Consider the following 27121-nt stretch of genomic DNA (forward strand, 5'->3'; position numbering starts at 1 on the left):
GAGGGTTTAGGCAACAAACCCAGCAAGAGAGGGGGTCGGATTAAAAAACACTGGACGGGTCACAAGGGCTGTGGCAGAGCGGGAATACTATTCAATCCTCCTCAAAAATCCCAGTGACTCCTGTGTTCCAGTTGGGTGGAAGGTTGGGGGATTTCCTCCCACAATGAACCAACACAACTTCAAGTCCATTTATATTGGAGATAATATAAAACTGCTACAATCTGGAGTTCAGTGCCATTCCCCCACCTACTTTCTTATTAACCCAGTTACCCAGAGACCGGGAGAAGTCAGAAGCTCTGACTCTGCCGCTGGGAGAGTTGTTAGATCAACAGGTCATGAGCCGAGTACCAGATGCGGAACACTGACAAGGGAGTATATTCCCATGTGTTCGTAGTTCAAAAGCCATCAGGCAAGTTCAGGTTGATCCTCAATCTCAGGCCCCTGAACAGGTATATCAGGTACAAGCGTTTCAGGTCCCAGTTGATCCCAACCCAGGAAGTACTGTATCTGGGTTACAGAATGTCCTCAGTAGAGGGGAAGGTTTTTCTCCCATCAGAGAAGATGGAGACGGTAGGTCTAGCAGTAGCGCGGCTTCAGACCAATCCAGAAGCCCAGGTCAGAGATGTCATGAGAGTGACAGGCTTAATGACATCCTGTTTTCCAGCAGTCCTTTGGGCAAGGATTCACTAGCGCCCGCTGCAGGCTCTGCTTCTGCGTTGCTGGGATGGCAGGGTTTGGATCTACCTATGCTGATACCCACCAGGGTCAAAAGGACTCTGTGGTGGTGGCAAACCAGTCACATGTTGGACAGGGGTCTGTTGTGGTTCAGACCAACCGCTCTGGTGCTGACAACAGACTCAAGCTCTTTCGGCTGGGGTGCACACCTGGAAAAAGATTTGGCTCAAGGATCCTGGGCTCAGGTAGAAGCCACCGGCCTTAGATCGGAGGGAATTACTGGCAGTGCAGATGGCGATAGTAGCCTTCTAGCAAAAAATAAGGGGACAACCCCTCCAAGTAAGGTCGGATAATGCAGCTGTTGTTGCCTATATAAACAAGCAGGGGGGGGGACCAGGAGCTCTGCTTTGCAGAAGATGGCAGGAGAAATTTTCTCTTGGGCCGAGTCAAACCTAGCATCTGTCACCGCTTGTAAAAGGGCTAGAAGAAGGCGCGGTGGCCCGGCAAGAAGAACCGAAGAGGGGGACAAGACCCCCGAAGTCGGAAGAAGAGGGCGGTGGCGGTGAAGCAGAAAGCTGGGCTTCTCCGCTAGTGAAAGGGCTAGCAAAAGAGCAGAAGATAGCGGAGGAGTCCGGCAAGAAGACACCCGAAGACGGAAGACCCCCAGAGCTGTGCAATAAAGTATTTTAACCCTTGTGTGTTGTGTTTTTTATTTTTTTCACAGGTGAATGGGTAGGGGTACATTGTACCCCATACTCATTCACATAGAGTGGGGGGGCCGGGATCTGGGGGCCCCCTTATCAAAGGGGGCTCCTAGATTCCGATAAGCCCCCCCGCCCGCAGACCCCGACAACCAACGGCCAGGGTTGTCGGCAAGAGGCCCTTGTCCTCGTCAACATGGGGACAAGGTGCTTTGGGGGTGGGGGGGGCACGCGGCCCCCCCCTTCCCCAAGGCACCCCCCATGTTGAGGGCACGTGGCCTGGTACGGCTCAGGAGGGGGGAGGATCGCTTGCTCGTCCCCACCCCCTTTCCTTGCCGGCAGGGTAGCATGCTCGCATAAGGGTCTGGTATGGATCTGAGGGGAAACGGCGTGGGGGTTCCCCTTAGAATCCATACCAGACCTAAGGACCTGGTATGCTCTCGGAGGGGAAACCCACGCCAAATTTATTGGCGTGGCGTTCCCTCTTCAGAGCTGATAATTCTGTGAGAGTCGCCTCTGTATAGACGGAGATCCGACTTGTAGGCGACCTCCATTGAATTCAACAGGTACAAGTCGGATTGAAGTAGTACAGGAACCTTTTCTGAAGTCGGAGCGACTTCAGTAGTGTGCATTAAGACGGCTCTCATTCACTTACATTGATTTTTACATGTTGTCCGACCTGGGGCGACCTGAAGTCGGATCTGAGTCGTCCCTGTGTGAACCGGCTCTTAATGTCCTTTACTGTAGCAAATGTGCTTTTTACCACAACCTAAGAGTCTGAACAGGAGCTAACCTAGTGAAGTTATTCTGTCTCATGATATGTTTTCCCTAATGTTCCCTGCACAAACCTAACGATCATTTACAAGAGTAGCTATTTATCTACCGACCCAAAATTTGACATTTTTGCATACTTTCACACTTAATAATAATGGTAAACAGAACAAATGGAGAGGGTGAATTTCCCTAATTGCAACACACAGCAATAAAAAACATGACAGGGGTTCTAATCCATCTTCACTGTGGTGTTGAACAGGTCTGGGAAGAACCGACCGCAAGATCCCTGGAGAGCTGAGTTGCAGGTGGCATGACACGCCTGCACAGAATGGGGTGGGGATTGGGGGGCTTAAGTTGAGTGCACATATCTTTTAAAATGTGGAAGCGTAATCTTTTTATTTATTACTTTTAACATTTTTAATTTGTTTTGATCTGGTGTTGTGTTCTTTTGTGAGACCATTTCTGTAAAGGCCTCCTGGAGCAGAAAACAATCGTCACTTAGGTGCTATAGCCTGTGGAATGTGACATGTGATTGACAGAACTACATTCTAAAAGTGGAAACAAGGCAAGCAAATGTGTCACCATACAACTGACTGTGTCACAATCTAACAAGACTTTTATATCTATATCTCTCTCACACACACACACACACACTCACTAATATTGTGGCAGAGCGTTGCCCTGCCAGGGTCTAGAAGGAGGATGTGACCCAGAATTCTCAACCAGACAGGTTGAGGGGCTCCAGGGAGTATGTAACATTAAGAGAAAACTAGCCTTTCAGGCAGCATACTGATTGGTCAGGTGTGTGCTGGGCTTTTAGTATTAACCTGACCATGGTTCTAGGCTCCACCCCGGCAGATAGGAAGTCTAAGTACCAGGAGTCAGGAGGGCTCCATGGGGGAGCCAGTGCAGCAAGAGGCTGCTAGCTGTGTGCACCAGGGTGGTCGGTGAAAGTCTGCAGGAGACAGACAAGGGCCTGGAGTGTAAGAAAGAAAAACGAAAAATTACTGCGCTCCTAATCTAAGAGGGAAAAAAAAAAAAAAAAAAGAAATATACCACCATACAGCTAAAGCTGCAGCTACCAGGATGTGATGCGCATCCTAAAATTCAGTAAGCATAAAAATATATGTGGCTGCGCTATCCAAACGCTCCCACCCCATTCAATGTGACCCACTGATGTTGTCACTATGTATGGACCAACTAGACATCATATGAAAACGAAAAATTTATTAATTTCCCAATTAATAAGGTGAAACTTAAGTTACCAAATTCATAAAACTCTATCTTAAATAAATTCATAAACAATCATGAATAAATATCTATAAGTGAATAAATAATTACTATAAAAATATATATATATATATATATATATATATATATATATATATAATTTTATATATATATATATATATATAAATTCGTAAAATCCCAGTGACTAATTAAATAAGTGAATTAGAAAAACAATGTGCATAAAAAATGTGAAACCCACACCCTATTATTTATTCACTTATAGATATTTATTCATGATTGTTTATGAATTTATTTAAGATATATTGCGTTTTTATGCCTGGAGTGTAAGGCCAGAGCAGCAGTGCTGCAAGTGAGAGGAATGCTGAAACCCCTGCAAGGGAAACCTTTGTTTGCCCATTTTTAGTAAAAAAAGTTCAGCAAACAAAGCCCTTAAAAAGAAGAACCAGCGAGTGTTGGCGTCCTTCAAGCTCTACATTTGATGCTAATAGTATATATCTCTATATCTCTCTTTAAAAAAAAAAATAAAAAATCTGTGATAACTGCACTCATGGCATATCCGTGCATAAGATCATTGTAATAATCCTACAATCAAGAGAAGGGAAAAAAAGTGATTTACAACATATGTGCAAGTAACAGACTCCATAAACAATAAAGTCAATGAAATAAAGTGCTTCAGCGCAAAAAAAAGTTCATATAAACATTTAAGTGTTAGCAAAATCCAGTGCTCCAAAAGTGAATGAAGGATTCTTCACACCCCACTCACTAGCCACTTACCAGCTATTAAGACCCCAAGATGGAGGTCAGGCTGCGCATCATCCCAATATTCCTATGGGATGGATGGATGCCAGGATTCCAAAATGTACAAAGCAATCAGGATTATCCACAATCAACTGCTGGGATCCAAGGTGCTTAAATCCAACATCTCCATGGGATGGATTGATGTCAAGAGCAAGGGTTCCAAGACGGATAGCCCATGTAGACAAAATATTCCAGCAGTGCACGCAATGAGAAGGAAAGACAGAGGAGGAACTCTTAGTGTAGTATTAAAAGTTCACATTTTTAATAAAAATTAAAATGACTTCCAGCAAGCAGGAGTGAACTTGCAAAAAATACAATCAAGCACGTGCAGCACCCTGGTGGGTGTGATGGCATGACCGCTGTAGCTCCTTCTGACTCGTTTTGTTCAAACTAATGTTATCAAGGGGTAAAGGCATTTTTATAACTCTTCAGTTAGTGTCTCGCTAGCAAGGCTGTATTTTGTGATCCTTAAGTCATAAGTGTACATGACTGATGACACCCCGCTTTCTATAAGCTCCACCCCTTTTGTCATATTTAAACTTTTTTTTTTTTTTTTTTTTTCTAAACCAGCAATTTGCTGGTGAATGAATCACGGTAACAATTTCCTATGCACGTCTACTATTCAACTACACAAACCATGAAAGGAGAGGATAGACACTTTGATTTCTTTTTACACAAGAAAGTGGTTTGACTGCATTAAACAACCCCTGAACCCCCATTCCCACCTCGATTTTCTTTTGATGCATTTTTCCAACCAATGTCTTGAGGTTGCCTAACAATAGAAAAAAGTCAACATTGTAAATTCATGGTGCTACCTTGTCTAACCCTGAGCACTGGCTCACCAATGGCTTCTAGTAAACACAGCTGTCCTAACTAAGTAAATAGTTGAGTCCAATGTCATTGCACTGTGAAATTTAGCTCTGTCCTCCCACATAACGGACAGAGAATGTCATTTTCACACAGGATGATTTTAGCCAGAATATAGCAATAGCAGCCATAGCAAGACTATGGCTCAATGAAACCAATTGATGTATTCCTCACATGATATGGTAATTTTGGTTAATATTATTGGATAATCATGGTAAAATTGTCACATGAAAAAAATCGGATGACGGGCTGATAAAGAGAATATATTTTTTATTTTTTTTACATTTTTTAAAGTGGTTGTAAACCCCCACAATATACCCAGTGAAGTGACTGATCTCAGGTGATATACAGAGATTAAAACAATCCTCCTACATAAGTTGTATCTGCTTATCTGCAGCCCTCTCTTCTGCATCTGTTCAAAGGACTGAATTTATACAGCTTGTCTGAGAGTAATTAAAATTAACGGGGTGGGGGGAGCTGAAATTTACACACTGAGCTGATTGGAGGGAGTAGTCACCCCCCCCCCCCCCCTGCACATAGGAACAGAGCTGAGGCTGTCAATCTGCTTGACGTCCCTCGCCTGTCACCATTTTTCTTATGGATCCAGGAACATTTGTCAGTAGCTGGTAGAGGAATGCAGCAGTAGACAGAAGTGACATGTAGTGCTCTTAATTGAAACAAGTACATACTATAGCGATATATGCTTTGTTTATATTTTCAAAGAAATACAAACATTTAGGCCTCTTTCACACCAACGTGCCGTTCAGGCCCGCCTGTCAGTTTTTCAGGCGGACCTGAACGGGTGCTCCATAGAGCTCTATGGAGCGTCGGATGTCAGCGGTGACATGTCCGCTGACATCCGACCCGCTCCGATCCGAAAAAGTGTGACGGAGGAAAAAGCTATTTTTCCATCCGTCTGCGGATCGGATCGGATGACGACGGGCACTGCGGTCCGTCGTCATCCGATCTCCCATAGGGGAGAGCGGCGCTGTGACAGGTCCGTCCCTGCACAGTGTGCAGAGACAGACCTGTCATCTCCCTGCTCAGCGGGGATCGGCGGAGTGATCCCCGCTGAGCAAACGGACATCCACGGGGCGGATCAGAACTGATCCGCCCCGTGTGAAAGGACCCTTAGAAGCTTGAACCGTAAAAGTCAATACAAACATGTTATCTGACGTTACATCTTTAAACAATTGCAATCAAGAGACATTTAAAGATCTGGGCTATAGACCCAACTTTGGCTCACTACAGCAGCCTAGTTAAGTTCCCCCGCCCCCGCTGCCGGGAAGGGGAACCGGAGAACAGCCTGGGCACCCCTTTTGGGGAACTTGCTGTGCCCAGAAACCCCCCCCCCCCACTCCCTCCCATAGTGGGATCTGGGAAAAAGCCCCCGGCTACAAGGTTGCTAGAAAAAAGCCAAAAAAAAAACTTCGGTCCTGGAGCCCATACCATCGTGAAGGGGGGGGGGGGGGGTTTGTCCAGTGTAATTTGCAGTTGTAAAGAGCTTGCAGAAGGCCTGCGAGATGGCTGAAGGAAAAGAACAAAAGAGGGAAACGAGGAGGAGAGAGGAATAAGGAAAAGCCACTGGGATGAGGGATGCAGGCACAAGGTGTGGGGAGGGAAAATTAAAGTACTGGAGAGGAAGTATTGCTACTAGTTTGTTACGCCTGTATCCCAGGTATAAGGGAGATGCCCACATATTTGGCCCAAGGCTCCCAGACTGCCTCAAATTCCTGGGTTCTATCCAGGAGAATGCTTGTAAGTTTCTCCTGGGACATAATTCAAAGGATTTTCTTTTGGTGGCCAGAAGGGACACCCTCGGCTGTTTGCAGGACTTGGCTATCGTCAGCTTCGCACCCAGGAAAATAAAGTGTATCAGTTTACGTGTGGCTTTAGACATCTTGGGAAGAGAGGCGTCCAGAAGAGCGACTTCTGGGAGTTTTGGAATTTGTTGATTTGTAACCCTTTGGATCATGGAAAACACCCTAGACCAGTACGATCGTATTCTAGGACACTCCCACCACGTGTGAGCCATAGAGCCTGTAAGTTGACATCCCCTGGAGCACAGTGGGCCGGCTGTGGGATATGAGGGCCAATTTGGCCGATGTGAGTTACCATCTGGTTATCACTTTCACATTGGATTCTATCAGGGATATATTTTGTATCCCTTTAAATGCCCTAGAGAAGGTCATCTGCCATTGCTCCAAAGGTCAGTTTATTTGAACATCGTTCTCTCAAGATGTCACAGTGCCTCGGCCCTCTTGAACTTTTCAACCTTTTGCCACATTTCAGGCTTCAAACCTAAAGACATAAAATTTTTATTTTTTGTGAAGAATCGCCAACAAGTGGGACACAATTGTGAAGTGGAACGAAATCTATTTGGATTTTTGAAACTTTTTTTAACTACTAAAAAAATGAAAAGTGGGGCGTGCAAAATTATTCGGCCCCCTTGCGTTAATAATTTGTAGAGCCACCTTTTGCTGCGATTACAGCTGCAAGTCGCTTGGGGTATGTCTCTATCAGTTTTGCACATAGAGAGACTGAAATTTTTGCCCATTCTTCCTTGCAAAACAGCTCGAGCTCAGTAAGGTTGGATGGAGAGCTTTTGTGAACAGCAGTTTTCAGCTCTTTCCACAGATTCTCGATTGGATTCAGGTCTGGACTTTGACTTGGCCATTCTAACACCTGGATACGTTTATTTGTGAACCATTCCTTTGTAGATTTTGCTGTATGTTTGGGATCATTGTCTTGTTGGAAGAGAAATCTCCGTCCCAGTTTCTGATCTTTTGCAGACTCCAACAGATTTTCATCCAGAATGGTCCTGTATTTGGCTGCATCCATCTTCCCCTCAATTTTAACCATCTTCCCTGTCCCTGCTGAAGAAAAGCAGGCCCAAACCATGATGCTGCCACCACCATGTTTGACAGTGGGGATGGTGTGTTGAGGGTGATAAGATGTGTTGCTTTTACGCCAAACATATCGTTTTGCATTGTGGGCAAAAAGTTCAATTTTGGTTTCATCTGACCAGAGCACCTTCTTCCACATGTTTGGTGTGTCTCCCAGGTGGCTTGTGGCAAACTTTAGACGAGACTTTTTATGGATATCTTTGAGAAATGGCTTTCTTCTTGCCACTCTTCCATAAAGGCCAGATTTGTGCAGTGTACGACTGATTGTTGTCCTATGGACAGACTCTCCCACCTCAGCTGTAGTTCTCTGCAGTTCATCCAGAGTGATCATGGGCCTCTTGGCTGCATCTCTGATCAGTCTTCTCCTTGTCTGAGCTGAAAGTTTAGAGGGACGGCCAGGTCTTGGTAGATTTGCAGTGGTCTGATACTCCCATTTCAAAATGATCGCTTGCACAGTGCTCCTCGGGATGTTTAAAGCTTGGGAAATCTTTTTGTATCCAAATCCGGCTTTAAACTTCTCCACAACAGTATTACGGACCTGCCTGGTGTGTTCCTTGGTCTTCATGATGCTCTCTACGCTTTCAACAGAACCCTGAGACTATCACAGAGGAGGTGCATTTATACAGAGACTTGATTACACACAGGTGGATTCTATTTATCAATATGAGTCATTTAGGACAACATTGGATCATTCAGAGATCCTCGCTGAACTTCTGGAGTGAGTTTGCTGCACTGAAAGTAAAGGGGCCGAATAATTTTGCACGCACCACTTTTCAGTTTTTTATTTGCTAAAAAAGTTTAAATTATCCAATAGATTTTGTTCCACTTCACAATTGTGTTCCACAAAAAAAATTAAAATTTTATATCTTTAGGTTTGAAGCCTGAAATGTGGCAAAAGGTTGAAAAGTTCAAGGGGGCCGAATACTTTCGCAAGGCACTGTATACGGGGTTTTGGCGTGCGAACGGGCCAACGACTGATAGACGATAGAAATTCCTCCCCTCTGTTCTGTGGTCTGTCCACACCAACATTTGTAAGGTGTAAAACTGGGGGGGTGGGGGGTTGGTTTAGATCTCCAGATTGTGTGTGTGTGTGTGTGTGTGTGTGTGTGCTGGAAGTGTAGTATTTGCTGGAATCTGAAGTGTTCAGTGGGTGGGATCTCTAATTGTTTTTTACAAAATTTCAGAGTGATTGGTCCTGTAGCAGTGAAAGTGTCCAATCCAGTACAGCTCCTTATCCAGCCACCACTTAAATGCCTTAATGTCTAGTCCCAGGGTAAAGTTTGGGTTATTGAAGATGTGGGAAAGGGGTTGACATTCCGAGATTAAGGAGGAATTGTTCCTCATCCTGTCCCAAAGAGAGAGAGAGAGAGAGAGAGAATGGGGGAGAGGATAGGGGGTCTCGTCCTGGGAGAGGACCCCAGGAGGAAATCGAGTGTATTAAAGGTGGCCGCCTGCCTTTCTATCTGTATCCAGTCTGGCATTTCAGTTCTGGCATGTACTATTGATAGTTGGGAGATTCTGGCAGCTTGGTAGTACCAAAGTAATCTGGGAAGGCCCAGGCCACCTCTGGACCTAAGTCTGTATAGGGTATTTTAAAGCAATCTGTGGCCTGACCACCCCCCCAGACAAACATGTTAACCTTTTGTTGCAAAGATTTCAGGTGGTCATGTCTGATTTTGATCGGTAAGGCCCTAAATGGGTACAACTGCCTGGGAAGGAGGTTCATCTTTATGGCGTGTATTCTCCCCAGCCAGGATAGCCCCCCCCCAGATTAGCAAGTCGGATTCAAGCTTTTTTATTGCATGAGTATAATAGTTAAATTTTTTACTTGAGAGCTATACCCAAGTATTCTATGGAAGCGTTGCTCCATTTAAAATCAAAGGCACTTTGTAAGGAGGAGACTATTTCTGGCTTTAGGGAGATGTTGAGGGCATGTGATTTGGTGTAATTCACCCTGAGGCTCGAAATCGCTGAGAGATCGGTTAGTAGTTTGCATAGGTTGGGTAGGGTGGTGATCAGGGAGGTGATCAATAGTAACATCTGCGAAGAGGCCACATTTATGTGTTTGTGAACCACAAGAGACGCCTTGGATATTAGGGTTAGAGCGTATCGCGATTGCTAGAGTTTCGATGGCATTAGCGAATATAAGCGGTGATAGGGGACAGCCCTGCCTGGTGCCTTTCTCCATCATGAGAGGATGCGAGTAATGTCCTTGTAAGCGTATCAAGGCCCTCTGGAACGAGTAAAGGGAATGAAGCAGTCTCATGAAGCATTGGTCAAATCCCCAGCGTTCCATGATAGAAAATATGTACATCCATTTGACAGAGTCGGAAGCTTTGTGCAAGTCTAATGACAAAAGCATCCCCTCCTGTTTAGGACCACCATTTCAGTTGGATTGAAGAATAGATATGTCTATGGCCCTCCTAGTTTGGTCCGGTCCCTATTTGCCAGGGATAAACCCTACCTGGACCTTATGGTTCTACCTGCTTATGAAGGATGAGAGTCGGTTGGCTAATATTTTGGTCAAAATCTTTAAATCATTATTTGAGAGATATGGGTCTGTAGTTTTCAACTTCCTCTGGGTTTTTGTTTGGCTTGGGGATCACTGTAATGTAAGCGGTGTTGAGTTGGGCGTCCTAGGGGGGAGCCTGCGGTTTTTGCATTAAAGAATTTGGCCATGTGGGGGGCTAGGGTATCCGCAAAGGCTTTATACTATGGTACTGAGAATTCACCCGGGGCAGAGCAATTTTTGAGATTTCTAATCATGTCTTTAATTTCTTGGGCTGAAAAAGTATCTTCCATTGTGTGTTTGTGTTCTGTGGTAAGAGTCGGTATAGGTAAGTCTCGCAGGAAGTCAGTGATCAGTGTCCCCGCATCCGTGTGGAATGTGGTGTAAAGTTTAGAGTAGAAGTCGTGGAATGTTGCAAGTATTTTCTATGGATTTGAAGTGGGGGGGGGGGGGGGTGTACGGGCCTCTTGATTCTGGTTAGGGTATAGGTCCAAGATTTGGGAGAAGCCAGCATAGAACCCATCTTGTCCCTATGTGAGTAAAATTTAGCTCCACTTCATCTAATATGTTTTTCCACCTAGGCGGTCAAGGCCAGATTGTGCTCCAGTCTAGCTGCGTCAACTTTTTTCCAGAAGAGCCTTTGAGGGGTTTTTCTTGTGAGTTGCTTTCAAGGATGTGTACGTTTTTTCCAATTTAAGTATGTCTATCTGTGTCTCTTTTTTTTGATTTGGGACTCCGTTTTTATTGAAGTACCTCTAATGGTGGCTTTGTGAGCTGCCCAGAGTGTTTCAGTATAAGTATTCCTTGAGAGTGTCCTCTATTTCTTTGGTTTTTAGTGGGGATTCTAAGGAGTGATTCGTTAAGGCACCAGTGTGATAGGGGAGATCTAGTGCTGGAGTTCTGTATGGTTAGAAGCACCAGAGAGTGGTCCAACCATGCAATGTCAATTATGGCGGCTTTTCGAGCCAAGGGTATAGTGGAAGGGGCTACCAGTATGTGGTCTATCCTGGCGTAAAGTTGGTGGGGGAACGAGTAGTGGGTGTACTCCCCTTTTTGGAGGGATTGAGTTCCCTCCAGATATCCATAAGGCCTTGAGAGTTTATCAGTCTCGCTACATTCAGGCTGGTCCTAGTGGGACGAGTGAATTGAGATGCTGTGGGTCTGGATTTATCCAGCCCTTGGTCAAAGGCTAGATTAGAATCGCCACCCAAGATGACCGAGCCCTCCAGTAAGGGGTTTACGGTTTGGAACAGGTGTTGGAAATTTTTTATATTGTCCCTTGTTAGGTGTGTAATAAGAGAGGAGGGAATACAGTTTGCCTGCCACTGTGCCCTTAACCAAAATGAATCTTGTTCATATTTTATGTCTGAGGTTTGCAACCAATTTGAAGGGGTCGTAAAGGGACAAGGGTTTTTTTTTTATTTTTTTATTTTTATGTATTCTCTGTATTAAGATTAAAAGGCTTCTGTGTGCAGCAGCCCCCTTAACACTTACCTGAGGCCCCCTTTTCCAGTGATGTCCACGAGTGTCTCAGCCCTCCAAGATTCTCCCTCCTGATTGGCTGAGACACAGCAGTAGGGCCATTGGCTGCCGCCAATCAGTCAGCTTGCCAATCGGGGGGGAAAGAGGGGCGGGCCCAGGTCAGGGCTGTGTGTCTGAATGGACACAGGGAGCTTTGACTCTACTCAGGTGCCCCCATAGAAAGCTGCTTGCTGTAGGGGCACTCGTCAGGAGCAAGGGGCCAGGCTCACAGAAGAGGGACTTGAGAAGAGGATCCGGGCTGCTCTGTGCAAATCTACTGCAACAGAGCAGGGAGGTATCTTTTATAGGGAAAAAACAAGACTTTACAATCACTTTTAAGTATTTTTCTCTTTCTCCTACAGAAGAACTTTAAAATGTTAATTTTAACTTAATTTTTTTTTTTTTTACTAAATAAACACCATCCCCACTAGCATCCCAAAGACATGTACAGTGGGGACAGGAAAGGGTTCACTTTTTTTATTTTATTTTATTTTTTTTCCCTGAATTATGGATTTTGGACGTGCATTTTGGTAGAAAAGCTTATGATTCAGGATGTGGTTGTCCTACGTTGAGTCTTTCTGCTATAATGACTTGAGATAATGCTGGCTCCTCTGTGTACCCTGTAATCGTTGATAATGTGTTAGCTGAGACAAGGAACTGGACCTTTGGCAGAGAAAGCAACCTGGATATCCCACAAGATCGTGACCGTGCTTGGATGGTATTGCAATGAGCTCAAAAGGAAAGAGCAAATGCCCATAGTGTGATACAGTTCGTGTGTTTGATAAAAAATAAAGCTTTACACTTGCATTATAAAATTGGAAAAGATCGCATAGAAAAAAAATGCTGGCCAGCAAATTACAGAAGCCCGTCCTCCTCAAGTAGCGTTTCCAATTTTATAATGTAAGTATAATGCTTTATTTTTTATTAAACACATGAACTGTATCACACTATGGGCATTTTCTCTTTCCTTTTGAGCTCATTGCAATACCATCCAAGCACGGTCACGATCTTGTGGGTTACCCAGGTTGCTTTCTCGGCCAAAGGTCCAGTTCCTGTGAGGCTCAGGTGTGTCCGGTTCAAGCTAAAGGCCGCGTCTGTGATATAGCCAAACGTTGTATATGCTTTGCCATCTGCATCCAATTGAGTGTATACGGATATTTCAGTGTTACAGAGTAAACTATCTGCACTGAATTACCATTTTTCATTGTGGTCATCTGCAAGCTTAAAGGCCTAGGCTGGGCCATAGCCACCTGCCTTTTAAGCTTGCCGCCTGGTAAGCAGAATCTACAGCTACAGTGGTTGGGCACTTTTTGTTTTGTGTGTGCACACTGTGGTGATTCCAAGTTTTCAAGTGGTTCAGAAATATACTTTAAATTTTTATTTTTTTCCTGTTGTTTTTTTTTTCAGTTTTTTGTAGACTCAGAACATTGAGTTTTTTTTCTTGAGCGCAGCTTCTCTAATTTTATCTGATCTTCTGTGTTATCGCACTATAGGCTGCTTATTTTTTTGCAAATTTTGCTTATTTTTAATTATTCTCTAGCGTGGTATTCCCCCCCCCCCCGCCTTTATTTTATTTATTTATTTTTTCAGTGCCTTTTCTTGGTTGTGGCAATGTATAATGGCTAACTGGTACACTTGTGGAAGCTCCCCTGGGTATGCAATAGATGGGTTTTTTACCAACTAATTGCATGCGCGAGCATATTGTGATGCTTGCTGTACTATGTATTTTTATATGTGCTGTATGTAAAACAATACAATTCAGAATGCAATTAACTGGTTTACTCATTTTACTAGTAAATACTAGTTAACACTATTGACTGAGGTTTCTCCATTAAAGGTTTCGCCCACAAAATTGATTTGTCTATTTGTGCTTATACTCAACAGTCTTTCACTGATAGATAACTAAATGGTAACAGCAGGGCTAATAAAGTTAACATTTTTGGAGAAAATGCTGCTTCAGGCTCAATTCAGTGCTGGTCATGAGCAAAGGCCTAGGCATGCGATCACATGATCTCTACTGAAGGGGAAGAACAATTTATCTGATCTTTTATCTTCTTATTCAGAATTTATATTTGTGACCAATTGCCTAATCTTTGGTCAATGGACTTTTTAAGCTGGAAAAAACAAAAAACGTCTTTCTGTGTCCATGCACACATAGGCCTTTAGGAGCCGTAAGTGGCATAGGCTTTTTCCAATTTCCCCCCCAAAAAAACCCAAATGCATTTTTAATGCTGTATGCAGCGTTATGCGCGACAAACGTTTTTAAGTTGTAGTAATTGAAAAATAGAGGGCAGAGAAATGCTGTGTAACGCTAATGTGCCTAAACGCATATTAACGCCAATGCAAAACTCTTCTAAAAGCGCTTTCTCCTGGTGTTGGTACTGGCTTTGCAGCTCGTGGTGTGTGGTGTTTGTTTTTTTTATTTTTTTTAATTTATTTTTTCACTCTTTGTGTGCATGAGGCCTTTTAGGTGTCTTTTTTTGTAATTTTTTATTTTTTTTTTACACAGGACACAGCATTCACACATTTTTCCAATTTAGAAAGCGTGTGAAAGCACTTCTACCTAGACTCCTAAGTATAATTTTACAAAATGTGCTTGCCCTTCTTAGCAAAAATATATGCCCAATTGTTCAATCCCCAGATGCATACTTATACACAGCTGACTGCCATGTATTTTCCAGATTTGTTTGGTTCTTGATTAGCACACTTTGTATGATCATTGCACTTGAATTTACACGTTTGTCAAATCTTGTGAAGAATATTTTAAATAAGAATTCAGAAATGGTCATTCTGCGTTCATCCAAAATATACAGTAAAGGCTACAGGTCATTGTCTACTAAATCTGACATTTTATTTTAGAGTATATTTCAATGTATTCTACTATTGAATTGTAACATGGACAGAAATATATTGTCCACGCAATTATTATTATTATTATTATTATTATTATTATTATTATTTTTTTACTAAGGCTAACAGAATTTTATTTTTGGGGGTTGTTGTTCATCATTTACTTATTTGGTATTCTGCTTCATCTGTTTCTGGCCACTGCAACCTTATTGTTGGACTAAATTTCATAAACCTGCTAATAGCGCAATCACTTCTGCAATGTGGAACTTCCAGCCAGTGATGTCGAAGGACTTTCTGTTTTTCTTTTGATTGTGACTCACTGTCATTTCCTCTTCAGGATATTCCCTTTTAGCTTCCGTTTAGGCACACCTATGTGTTTGAACAATAGCCATATAATTGAAACATTGAAAGAGGCTGATAATAGGCTACTTTTGATTTTTATCAGAGTTTGATTTTTCTTGTTTTATTCTGGATTTATGTGCATCACCAACACCAAGGCAATATAAATGCCTATATTATATATTCAGACAGAGCATAGTAAATATTTTTTTTTTTTTTTTTCTATAACAAATGATGACCATTTTGCTAATGCTTGGTTTATTTATCCATTACACACTGAACAAACTCAGCCAAGCTCCTCGTTATACTTATGCTCAAATTCATTTCTACAGTGGCTGCCATGTTCACTAAATTCCATAAGTCTGTTGGAAACAAAGCCATAAGATTGCAGTCCTATTGACTGGCAGATAATTTTGGTCCTTGTGCCCTAATTCTATGTCTTTTGGATTGGCGTTCCTCAACCTTGTTTTCAGTCAAAGCACCCCTTACAAGTATGCCAAATCTCAAGGCACCCCAGTCAAAATGAGTAAAGAACATAAATCTTGCTTATCACTTGAGCATGGGACAATATATACAACCACATTAATAAAATGTAATTTGACATCAGAGGTCTCCCCTATACAAGAGCCTCCCTATCATGTCAGGGGTCCACCTAATACATGAGCCTCTCCATCACGTCAGGGGGTCCCCTATATACACAAGCCTCTCCATCACGTCAGAGGTCTCCCTTTATACATGAGCCCCACAGTCACACAGTCCTTCCATCAGAATTCCCCAATCACACAGTCCTCTCTAAACATTGGAGCCCTACCTTTTTGTCTCCAGCAGTGGGCAGGAGGTGGACCTCCATCTTTTCATTAAAGCTGGAGGTTTTCGATGTTGCTTTTGCAGGGTTAATGAATAGCAAATTGCATTTGGAAGGGAGGTCCAGAGAGGGAAATATTTTCTGGAGCAGTGGTCTCCAGCCCGGGGCTTTGCTTTTATCTAGCCCTTGGGGCATTATCCCCCCCCCCCCCCCACTGTTGCTGACTGACACCAATGATGGGGAACTTATCCTGCAACTGACACCAATGATGGGGCACTATTTCTCCCTCTGATACCAATTTGTTACATTGTTTACTCCCACTGACGCCAAGAGTTTTTTTTTTTTTTTTTTTCACCCACTGGCCACAGTGCTGCCTCCCTAAAGTTTGAAGGACAGTAAGCTGGCCCCTTTTGTTTCGAAAGTTTTGGAGACCTCTGTTCTAAAGTTTGAAGGGTTGATTGGAGTGTAAATATAAAAAAAGCTGTGCTTCAGATAGTTTCTAGAAATTTCTAAGAAGGCATAGGTAAGGGCCAAGATGCAATAAATGTGTAACCCTTTTATTTAGTTTCTCAGTAGAGAAACTAATAGGAGCTGCAGAATTAATGTAAGCAATGTATTAAAGTTTGCAGACCCTGCTTTAGAATGTGTTTGTGTTTTGTATGACTTAATGAAGGATCAGTATGGCAACAAGACTTGGTTTCCTGGATCTCCAGGCTGATCTGCCACTTGAAATGCCTCCTTGGCCATCTGTGGATGGGGAAGGAAGTGACACGCACTACTAAGCCTTATCACCATCGAAAGAGTTGTCAAATACTTTGGTGGAAACAAAAACCCTTTAGTAGTCATACCATGTGAAGTGCCCTTGGTTGTGTTTTTTTATTTTTTTTGTTTTTCCTCCTCAAATATTTTAATACAGTATATTACATTCCAGATAACCTGGCAAAGTGCTCGAAGACACTGAGAATTGTTAATGTGGAGAGTAATGGGAATGTCCTATACACTTGGAAGGTATGTGCACATTTCAAACTGTGTGCCATTATTAATGGTTTTATATATGCATTACATATAGTAAATGTATACACCTAGTTATGCCTTCCGGTTTAAATGGCACCTGTGCTGTAGTGTTCAATATATTGCGATACTTTAACGTGTTACTAAACCCAGGACCCTGCATTCACTATATCTGGTCTCCCACAGTGCACAGAACATGGAAATGCAATGGTTTTAGTTAATATAAACTGCTAAATACCCTTTCTCATCAGCAGTATATAGCAGTCATGTAACTTCTATGAGTGTCTGAAAACTCCTCCTCCAAGATTTAAACATTCTCCCATACTTGTCCTATGAGGATGCAGCACCCCTGGCCCTCTGTCTGGACAGTGCTGTTTGGCCCTGTGCTGATCACTTCCCCCCTTCCAAGAGAGAAAAAAACAAACAAAACAAAACTCTATCAATACACACCAGATTGTGCAAATGCAGATTGTCCCCTGGCTCTGTAAATATCAGGAAATATATTGGGGTCAGTGGAAGAAGGAGATGATGATCAGAGAAGACAGGAACAAACAACCTTTTTACACAATGCAGAGGATAAACCCCTTAGGCCCCTTTTTAGCGATTTGCAGGCGATACAACTAGGGCTGAAACAACTAATCGATTATGAAACTAATCGATTACTATTTTCATAATCGATTAATCGGCCAGTAACAAAATGGGGTTAAAGTTAATGAGTCTGGTGATATTTACTAGATTGACCCTTTAATAGTATATCTCTCCTCTAATAGTATATACAGTATATCTCTCCTCTAATAGTATGTACAGTATATCTCTCTTCTAATAGTTTATACAGTATATCCCCTCTAATAGTTTATACATTATATCTCCCCTCTAATAGTATATACATTATATCTCCCCTCTAATAGTATATACCGTATATAGCCTCTAATAGTATATGCAGTATATCTCTCCTCTAATAGTATATACAGTATATATCTTCTAATAGTACCGGTATATACAGTACATCACTCATCTAATAGTATATACAGTATATATCCCCTCTAATATATACAGTATATCTCTTCTGTCTGTTATTCTCAGAGTTGATTAGATATTTTGCTCCCTAACCATATAGTTGGTTATTTATATTTACCACTGCATAGAGATATTTAAGAATAAATTGCCTTTTTTTTTTTTTTTTAAACTTTACATATTAACTAAATTATACACCACACTTTTTTTTTTAAGGTTATTAACCGATTAATCGAAACAATAATCGGCCAACTAATCGATTATGAAAATAATCGTTAGTTGCAGCCCTAGATACAACGGTAAAAATAGCACCTGCAAAGCGCCCTGAAAGAGCCTCTGTTGTCTCTGCAATGTAAAAGCCCCGAGGGCTTTCACACTGGAGCAGTGCGCTGGCAGGACGCTAAAAAAAAAGGTCCTGCTAGTAGCATCTTTGGAGAGGTGTGTGTGTGTATGCACCGCTCCTGCCCATTGAAATCAATGGGGCAGTGCGGCTGTACTGCCGGCATAGCGCTGCCGCAGCAACGCTTTGCGGTGGGTTTTAACCCTTTGTCAGCTGCTAGCGGGGTTAAAAGCACCCCGCTAGCGGCCAAATAGTGCCTCAAAATTGATGGTAAAGCACCTCTAAAAATAATGGCGCTTTACTGCCAATGCACCCCCCGCCCCAGTGTGAAAGGGGCTTTGGGTTCCACAGTGAATATAGCAAGCATGCTTTACTGCATATACCAGGGATGTCCAAACTTTTTTCAAAGAGGGCCAGATTTGATGAAGTGAACATGTGCGAAGGCCGACCATTTTGCCTGACATTCTTTGAACCATTTAAATTCGGTCTAAGTGTGTTCGTCCGAGCACTAATACACTACCCAACAAGAATTCTCTTGCCTTTGTGGCTGTGTGTAGTGAAGAGATGCACTCAAGTGTATTATTTGGATACACCGTATTTATTGGCGTATAACACGCACCTTCACTTTAAGAGGGAAGCTTCAGGAAAAAAATAAAAATAAAATTAAATAAAGAACTGTGAAGCAAAATAAGGGTCAGTGCCCATCTGCAGACCCACCATTGCCGGGAACGCAGCGCCCACCATTGCCGGGAACGCAGCACCCACCATTGCCGGGAATGCACCCACTATTGCTAGGAATGCAGCCCCACAATTGCAATTGCCAGAAATGCAGCCACCATTACCATCAGTGCAGCCATCGAGGGCAAGATGAGCGCCAAAGACATCCTACAGGAGAATTTCCTGTTTACACAACGGCCCCTTTAAGAGAAAGTACCGCCTCCTCTGATGGACAGAACAGTCGTCCAATGGCAGAGATGGGACTTCCTATTACAGCTGGCGTGTAATCAAGAAATTCTCCTCCTGTGTGCACGGCACTCGTCCTGCTTCCTCCCTCCGAGGCAGCCAGCCTATATATCTTTTGTGACCCCGGCGCTGGGAGATCGCCGGGGGCCACAAAAGATGTATATGTTTAAATAACCAGGCGGGCCGTTCAAAACCAGACCGTGGGCCGCGATTGGCCCGCGGGCTGGACTTTGGACATACCTGGCATATACAGACTGATTTTTTTCTGTTAGTTTAGTAACACCGCTTTAAGTAGATACTCTTGCAGGGTTTTTCTTGAAAATTGTGTATGTTACAGTCAAGCTGAAAAAAATACAATACTAATCATCGTATTCTGAACACAATAACTCAGCGGGTGTATCTCTCCCATCCACCTTGAATGTGTGCATGCAAGGAATCGGGGAAACTCCCCCCCCCCCCCCCCCTTTCTTCCTTTTTTTTTTTTTTTTTTTTTTTTTTTAATACATTTAGGGCTTTGACTTTCTTCCATACTGCTCCTTTCCCTAGTTTGGGACAATGAAGAGAAGCCCTTTGTAAACTTAGCTTACATAGATCTGACAACTTTCTGCCGCTACAGTATATGCCTCTTCTGCTAGTTATCAAGCACCAGTTCTATCACATCTAAAGGCCCGTACACATGATCGGACTTTTTGACAACAAACATGCAAATTAGCTGTTTTGAGGCAACATTCGACAGCATGTACGCTCCATTGGACAAACTTTTTCGGTTTTCATCTGACTTTTGTTGCCTGCGGGAATGGGCAAACTTTTTGACAACATAAGTCCGATGGAGCAAAGTGCGATCGTGTGTACATAAAACCATCGGACTTTTGTACGAAGTACAAACACGCATGCTCAGAACCAATACAAAAGATCAGACAACAATACAGAAGTTGGCGCTGGAGTAATTGAATGTCCTCTTTTGAAGTGTCATCAGTACGTTGAAACGCCACTACATTTACGTTTGTTGCCTAAAAAGTCAGATCGTGTGTATACAACACAAAATTAATTAGTATTAAACAATACTACAAATCTATACTCCTGGACCAAATCGAAAGATGTTGGTCTTCGTCACCTCATCATCATTTGCTGCCCCACCAAACAATTTCTAGCAGCACTATGGCTTAAAACACTGCCTCATTCCGACCTTTAGTATGGTTAATGCAGTGACTAAAGTTTGGAATTTCGTCCTTCATACATTCCAAGGGATACCCAGATCTCTCCTTGACTCAATACCTCTATCTACAATGATCTTCCTATGCCCAAACTTAATTGATACGTGGGCCGCAGCTGGACTTCAAACAATTAGGCACCTATTTACAGGGGACGAGCCCTGCTCCTTCGAAACGCTACAATCCAAAGCAAATATCAGCCGCAAGGATTTCTATAAATACCTGCATATAGAACATGCCCTGCAGAAAGCACTATGGTCGATATTCAAAATCACGCAGGATATCAGTAAAATTTATGATCCTCACATGAGGGGATTGCAAATATCTACAGCCTTTTGATCTCCTCCATTCCAACACTCCAGAAACTCCCAACCATGGAAAGATGGGCGGCTACCCTACACTTCACGACTGAAGCCTCAAGCTGGCACCAGAAGAACCTGCAAAAATACGCCAAATGTCTTTCACCCTGGGAATATGCTCTGAAAATCATCATACAATTTTTGGTGCTATCCTATCCCTACCCAACACAACCTAACCTATGCTGGGGAAACTGTGGTCTCACAGGCAAGATGATTCACATATGGTGGAGCTGTCCCATAACCACGGTGTTATGAAAAGACCTAGTCATTGATCTCTATACTCCTCAATTGGCCCTGTTGGGGCTAGGACTGGAAGCATGGCATGTGCAGTACCATTCCATATTAACACCTATATTAATAGTTGCTTGATTAGCCATTGCATGATACTGGAAAAATATCCACGTTCCTACTCTCCAACATACTATAACCATACTTAACCAGCATCTTCATTTAGAATATATATATATATATATACGCTAAGGTGCACCTTACAGTACGCCAATTTTATAGCACAATGGTCCTTCTGGTTAGCACAACCTAGATGTGTATTCAAAATTTCATACGTTTGTTGGAGGTACCTGAACAACTTCTTTCTTTCGCAACAGCAAGACCCTACAATAGGTACTTGGATATCATGAAGAGCCATAGCACATGCTAAGATCCTAGATCTCTATTATTACTTAAGTTCATTTTTGACAGCCCTATGCCCTAAAAAAAAAAATCTGTACCATACCCCTGACGGTCCTTTGGATATCTTTCTGTAGGTTTTGTCACATATTTAAAGTCAAGGCTCCATCCTTCTTCTTCCTTTTTTTTTTTTTTTTGTTACTGTATCTATGTATAGCTTAATTACTTGGCGCCTGTGCTATAGCCAATTAAATATGGCTGCAGCGCTGGCCTTAATTGCTGGGAGGACATCCTCCCTGCGGGTCGCGCGCAGCACGCTTTCTGATCACCGAGTCTGAGACTCGGCTGATCACAGATGTGAGTAAGGGGTCGATCCCAACCCTTTACCACGTGATCAGCTGTCGGCCAGTGATGGCTGATCATGTGATCTAAAGCTCGGTAATCAGTATTTTTTTTTTTCCCCCCTCATGCTGTCAGCGTGAGGGGGGGGGGGGAAGCCAATCACTGGCTTCTGCCAGAGGGACGTCGGTCCCTAGCGCAGAAAGCCACAGCAGTGCCCACCAATGTCGCCTGCCAGTGCCCACTGTGCCACCCATCAATGCCCACCAGTGCTGCCACTCAATGCCCATCACTGGCTAATCAGTGCACATCAGTGAAGGCAAAAAATGACCTATTTTCAAAATTTTATAACAAACGATGACAGTGGGGTGTTTTTATTTTGTTGTTGGTTTATTTTTTTTATTTTATTTTTTTCAAAATTTTGGTCCCTTTTTTTTTTTTTTTTTTTTTTTATTTAGAAAAAAATAAAAAAAAAAGAAGCAGCAATTAAATACCACCAAAAGAAAGCTCTATTTGTGTGAACAAAAGTTAAAAATGTTACTTGGGTAAACTGTAGCCTGAATGTGCAATTGCCATTCAAAGAGTGACAGCGCTGAAAGTTGAAAATTGGTCTGGGCAGGAAGGGGGTTTAAGTGCCCAGTAATTAAGTGGTTAAACTTGTGCTCTATTGTACATCTGGCAACTGCGCCAATCTATGTGTTGCACGTGCTCACAACCGAGCTTACTGACACATTGGATGGCTATATTTAATTACCCAGAATGATTTTACATTTAAGAGGCTGAACAAATTAAAAAGAAAAAAATGCAAAGAAACCTGTACAAAGCTACATAAATATCCTATCTGAATTTGATTTCTTTGATATGCTGACATTCACTATCCTTCTGCATGCAACTATTAGGATGATAATAATAACAGAAGCATTACTGCAAAATATGTAAGCTTAATTTTTTCTGAAAAAAAAAATCTTTCAAGTCTGATGTTGCTCTAGTTTGATCCAGTTACCTTTTTCGCCAAACATGGTTCACTTTACATTAGATCAAAGAATTGAATCGGAAAATTTGTAATAAGCTGCCTGCAGAATGCTTGCTTTCTGAATAAATATTTGTGTGTGTATGTATGTATGTATGTATGTATATATGTGTGTGTGTGTGTGTATATGTATGTATATGTATATATACATACATACATGCATGCATGCATGCATACATACATACATGCATACATACATACATACATACATACATACATACATGCATACATACGTGTGTATGTATTTTTATATAATACTGCCCTTATTTTAGCGGTCCATTGGCCCCTTCCAGGACCCACATCAATACTGATAGGTTTCTCTTTCTAATAAAGCGTATGATTAAAAACAAAGAACAGTACGGTAAGCACCACCACAATAGATAAAAAATCGAGAAGGAGGGACAATTCCCACATATCGACTGTACATAGAATTAATACAGCAAAAAGGAAAAATTGTGATGTTTTCATACAAAGTATTATACCAAAGAAAATTGCGCTGGACAAAAAAACAAAAATATAAAGCAGCAAAACCGCGTGAGATATTCACCAATAACAAATAAAAATCAAATAAAAAAACTAAAGATTTTTATGTTTATTATCATACAAAGTAACTGGGCATGTGGTACCTATAGCCTCCTTACAGTAACATATAGACTGTCATCGCTTTAACACCTATTTATGAGTGAATAGGTTGTGACTCACTTTTAGTGCAAATTAAATACAGTAGTACCTTGGATTACGAGCATAAGCCGTTCAAGAAGAATGCTTGTAATCCAAAGCCAGTCCTATTTCAAAGCGAGTTTTCCCTTTAGGAATCAATGGAAACTCTGATAATTTGTTCCACTGCTTGTCTATGCAGTACTGCATGTGGCCAGAGGTGGGGGGGTGGGGCGTGCCAGAGACATTTGGAGACACTTGGGAATGGAGCGGTTCCGAACATCACCGGAACCTCTGGCCAAATGCGATACTGCACACCCTAGAGGCCTGAAACCTGTTTGTCATGTGATAGAATAATATGATAACCAGGGTAATTGGCGCTACCTATAAGTAAAACTCCTTATATGTATGTATATCAATATATAATTCCGAATATATCATGTATTCATCTAGAAGAATATATATATAATAGAAGGAGGCATAACCCCAAAGGACTATCAATCTGCGATTTAAGATTTACAAACTACTCAAAAGTCCCAAAAAACAACAAAGTTCCTACTAGAGATTAGTTCCTGGGATTAACAAATAATTCCAATAAGCAAAAGAAAAGGAAAAAACGAAAATCAAACAACAAACTAGAAACCAAAAGAATTTTTTGTGTCTGTATCGCTAAGAGACAGTATTCCCTAAAATCGCATTAATGCCAAAGTGTGGTTTGAGTAGGCAAATTCCCAGTAAGAGGCGTATGTAAATGTGCTAGTGAACTTATTATCCCAAATATGCAAACTGTAAGTGTAAAACGCTAATATAGATATATATGAAAGAATTTTTTGCCTAAAGTCGCATTATCGCCAAGATGTGCAAAGAAACAAGTAGTAAATGTGCTTAATGAGATTGAAAATCAAAATGCAAAAATTCAAATTATACAACCTATACACGCAATGTGCTAATGTAAGCATATATATATATGAAAAAACAAAAATATTAATAATATATAGAAATTATGTCAAAAATATATATCAAAAAAGTGCAGGTGAAAAAAACAAAGGACAAAAAAATGTGTACAAAAAAGAAAAAAGGATGTATATATAAAATATATATATATATAAAAAAGCAAAGGGTCTCTTAAATAAACAAAATAACAAAAAATACAAAAATAGTGTCCAAATTTCCAAAAAATCTCTTCAACAGTGCAATTACAGAAAGTTCAAAAAATGTGACTAAAGTGCTTCTCGTGCAATCTCCAACGTGACTTCTGTGTTCCCCCACAAGGTCCCCCACTCACCAGAAGAATACACCCCTGCAGGGGTAATTCGCCTTGGAAACAAAGTCTACCGGTAACCAGCTCTTCATTCGCATCCAGAGAGAGTTTTTTCAGTCCCTGCTGATGTCCAGCTCCTCAATCGCAACCAAGGGGGAGATTTCCTCATAGGAAAAAAATTGTAGTCTCCATAGTGTGATTTGTATAAAAAATCAATTTATTGCCACAAAAATATAAACAAATAAAAACATAAAAAATAATAAAACGGAAAAAACAATTCTCATATGTTGAGACAAGATGTGGGACCACAGTCCATTAAAAAAACCTTTCAGCCTCCATATATAAATGATAACGTTCCAGGAAAAAAGAAAAAAATCCTAGAACAGGGCTGAAAGAAAGGTAATAACCATACGCTAATGGCACTTTATCCCAGATAACACAAAGGACTAGACACCAAAAAATAATAATGGTAATGTCCCAGGATATAACCTGTTTGTCTGGAGTCACTCCAGTGTTTGTAAGTCCCCCAGGGATAGAGCCCTTCTAGCGCGGAAAAAATATAATAATCCGAACGTGGAAGCCGCCCGGTGGACACGCAGCTACGGCTTGCACTCCAACTGCGCTCCAACGAACGGAACTGACGTAATAGGCGTAACTCCGTCGAACGCGTTTCGTCATTGACGTCTTCAGCGGCTGAAGACGTCAATGACGAAACGCGTTCGACGGAGTTACGCCTATTACGTCAGTTCCGTTCGTTGGAGCGCAGTTGGAGTGCAAGCCGTAGCTGCGTGTCCACCGGGCGGCTTCCACGTTCGGATTATTATATTTTTTCCGCGCTAGAAGGGCTCTATCCCTGGGGGACTTACAAACACTGGAGTGACTCCAGACAAACAGGTTATATCCTGGGACATTACCATTATTATTTTTTGGTGTCTAGTCCTTTGTGTTATCTGGGATAAAGTGCCATTAGCGTATGGTTATTACCTTTCTTTCAGCCCTGTTCTAGGATTTTTTTCTTTTTTCCTGGAACGTTATCATTTATATATGGAGGCTGAAAGGTTTTTTTAATGGACTGTGGTCCCACATCTTGTCTCAACATATGAGAATTGTTTTTTCCGTTTTATTATTTTTTATGTTTTTATTTGTTTATATTTTTGTGGCAATAAATTGATTTTTTATACAAATCACACTATGGAGACTACAATTTTTTTCCTATGAGGAAATCTCCCCCTTGGTTGCGATTGAGGAGCTGGACATCAGCAGGGACTGAAAAAACTCTCTCTGGATGCGAATGAAGAGCTGGTTACCGGTAGACTTTGTTTCCAAGGCGAATTACCCCTGCAGGGGTGTATTCTTCTGGTGAGTGGGGGACCTTGTGGGGGAACACAGAAGTCACGTTGGAGATTGCACGAGAAGCACTTTAGTCACATTTTTTGAACTTTCTGTAATTGCACTGTTGAAGAGATTTTTTGGAAATTTGGACACTATTTTTGTATTTTTTGTTATTTTGTTTATTTAAGAGACCCTTTGCTTTTTTATATATATATATTTTTTATATATACATCCTTTTTTCTTTTTTGTACACATTTTTTTGTCCTTTGTTTTTTTCACCTGCACTTTTTTGATATATATTTTTGACATAATTTCTATATATTATTAATATTTTTGTTTTTTCATATATATATATGCTTACATTAGCACATTGCGTGTATAGGTTGTATAATTTGAATTTTTGCATTTTGATTTTCAATCTCATTAAGCACATTTACTACTTGTTTCTTTGCACATCTTGGCGATAATGCGACTTTAGGCAAAAAATTCTTTCATATATATCTATATTAGCGTTTTACACTTACAGTTTGCATATTTGGGATAATAAGTTCACTAGCACATTTACATACGCCTCTTACTGGGAATTTGCCTACTCAAACCACACTTTGGCATTAATGCGATTTTAGGGAATACTGTCTCTTAGCGATACAGACACAAAAAATTCTTTTGGTTTCTAGTTTGTTGTTTGATTTTCGTTTTTTCCTTTTCTTTTGCTTATTGGAATTATTTGTTAATCCCAGGAACTAATCTCTAGTAGGAACTTTGTTGTTTTTTGGGACTTTTGAGTAGTTTGTAAATCTTAAATCGCAGATTGATAGTCCTTTGGGGTTATGCCTCCTTCTATTATATATATATTCTTCTAGATGAATACATGATATATTCGGAATTATATATTGATATACATACATATAAGGAGTTTTACTTATAGGTAGCGCCAATTACCCTGGTTATCATATTATTCTATTTCTTGGAGGAAACACC

At 41.5% G+C, this 27121-nt stretch overlaps 1 protein-coding gene across 2 annotated transcripts in view; it reads left to right on the top strand.

The window, feature by feature from the left end:
• The window catches only part of GSAP (gamma-secretase activating protein), a 199833-nt gene that overhangs the window by 7985 nt on the left and 164727 nt on the right, over positions 1-27121 (top strand). For both annotated transcript variants that reach the window (XM_077471205.1, XM_077471204.1), the window contains exon 2: positions 16928-17004. In XM_077471205.1, coding sequence (XP_077327331.1) covers positions 16928-17004 — 77 coding nt within the window. The remainder of the gene's footprint in view (positions 1-16927; positions 17005-27121) is intronic.

Source organism: Lithobates pipiens, unplaced genomic scaffold (assembly GCF_037356315.1).
Source record: "Lithobates pipiens isolate NorthernLeopardFrog02 unplaced genomic scaffold, aLitPip1_a1.2 Scaffold_8, whole genome shotgun sequence".
Lineage (NCBI taxonomy): Eukaryota > Metazoa > Chordata > Amphibia > Anura > Ranidae > Lithobates > Lithobates pipiens.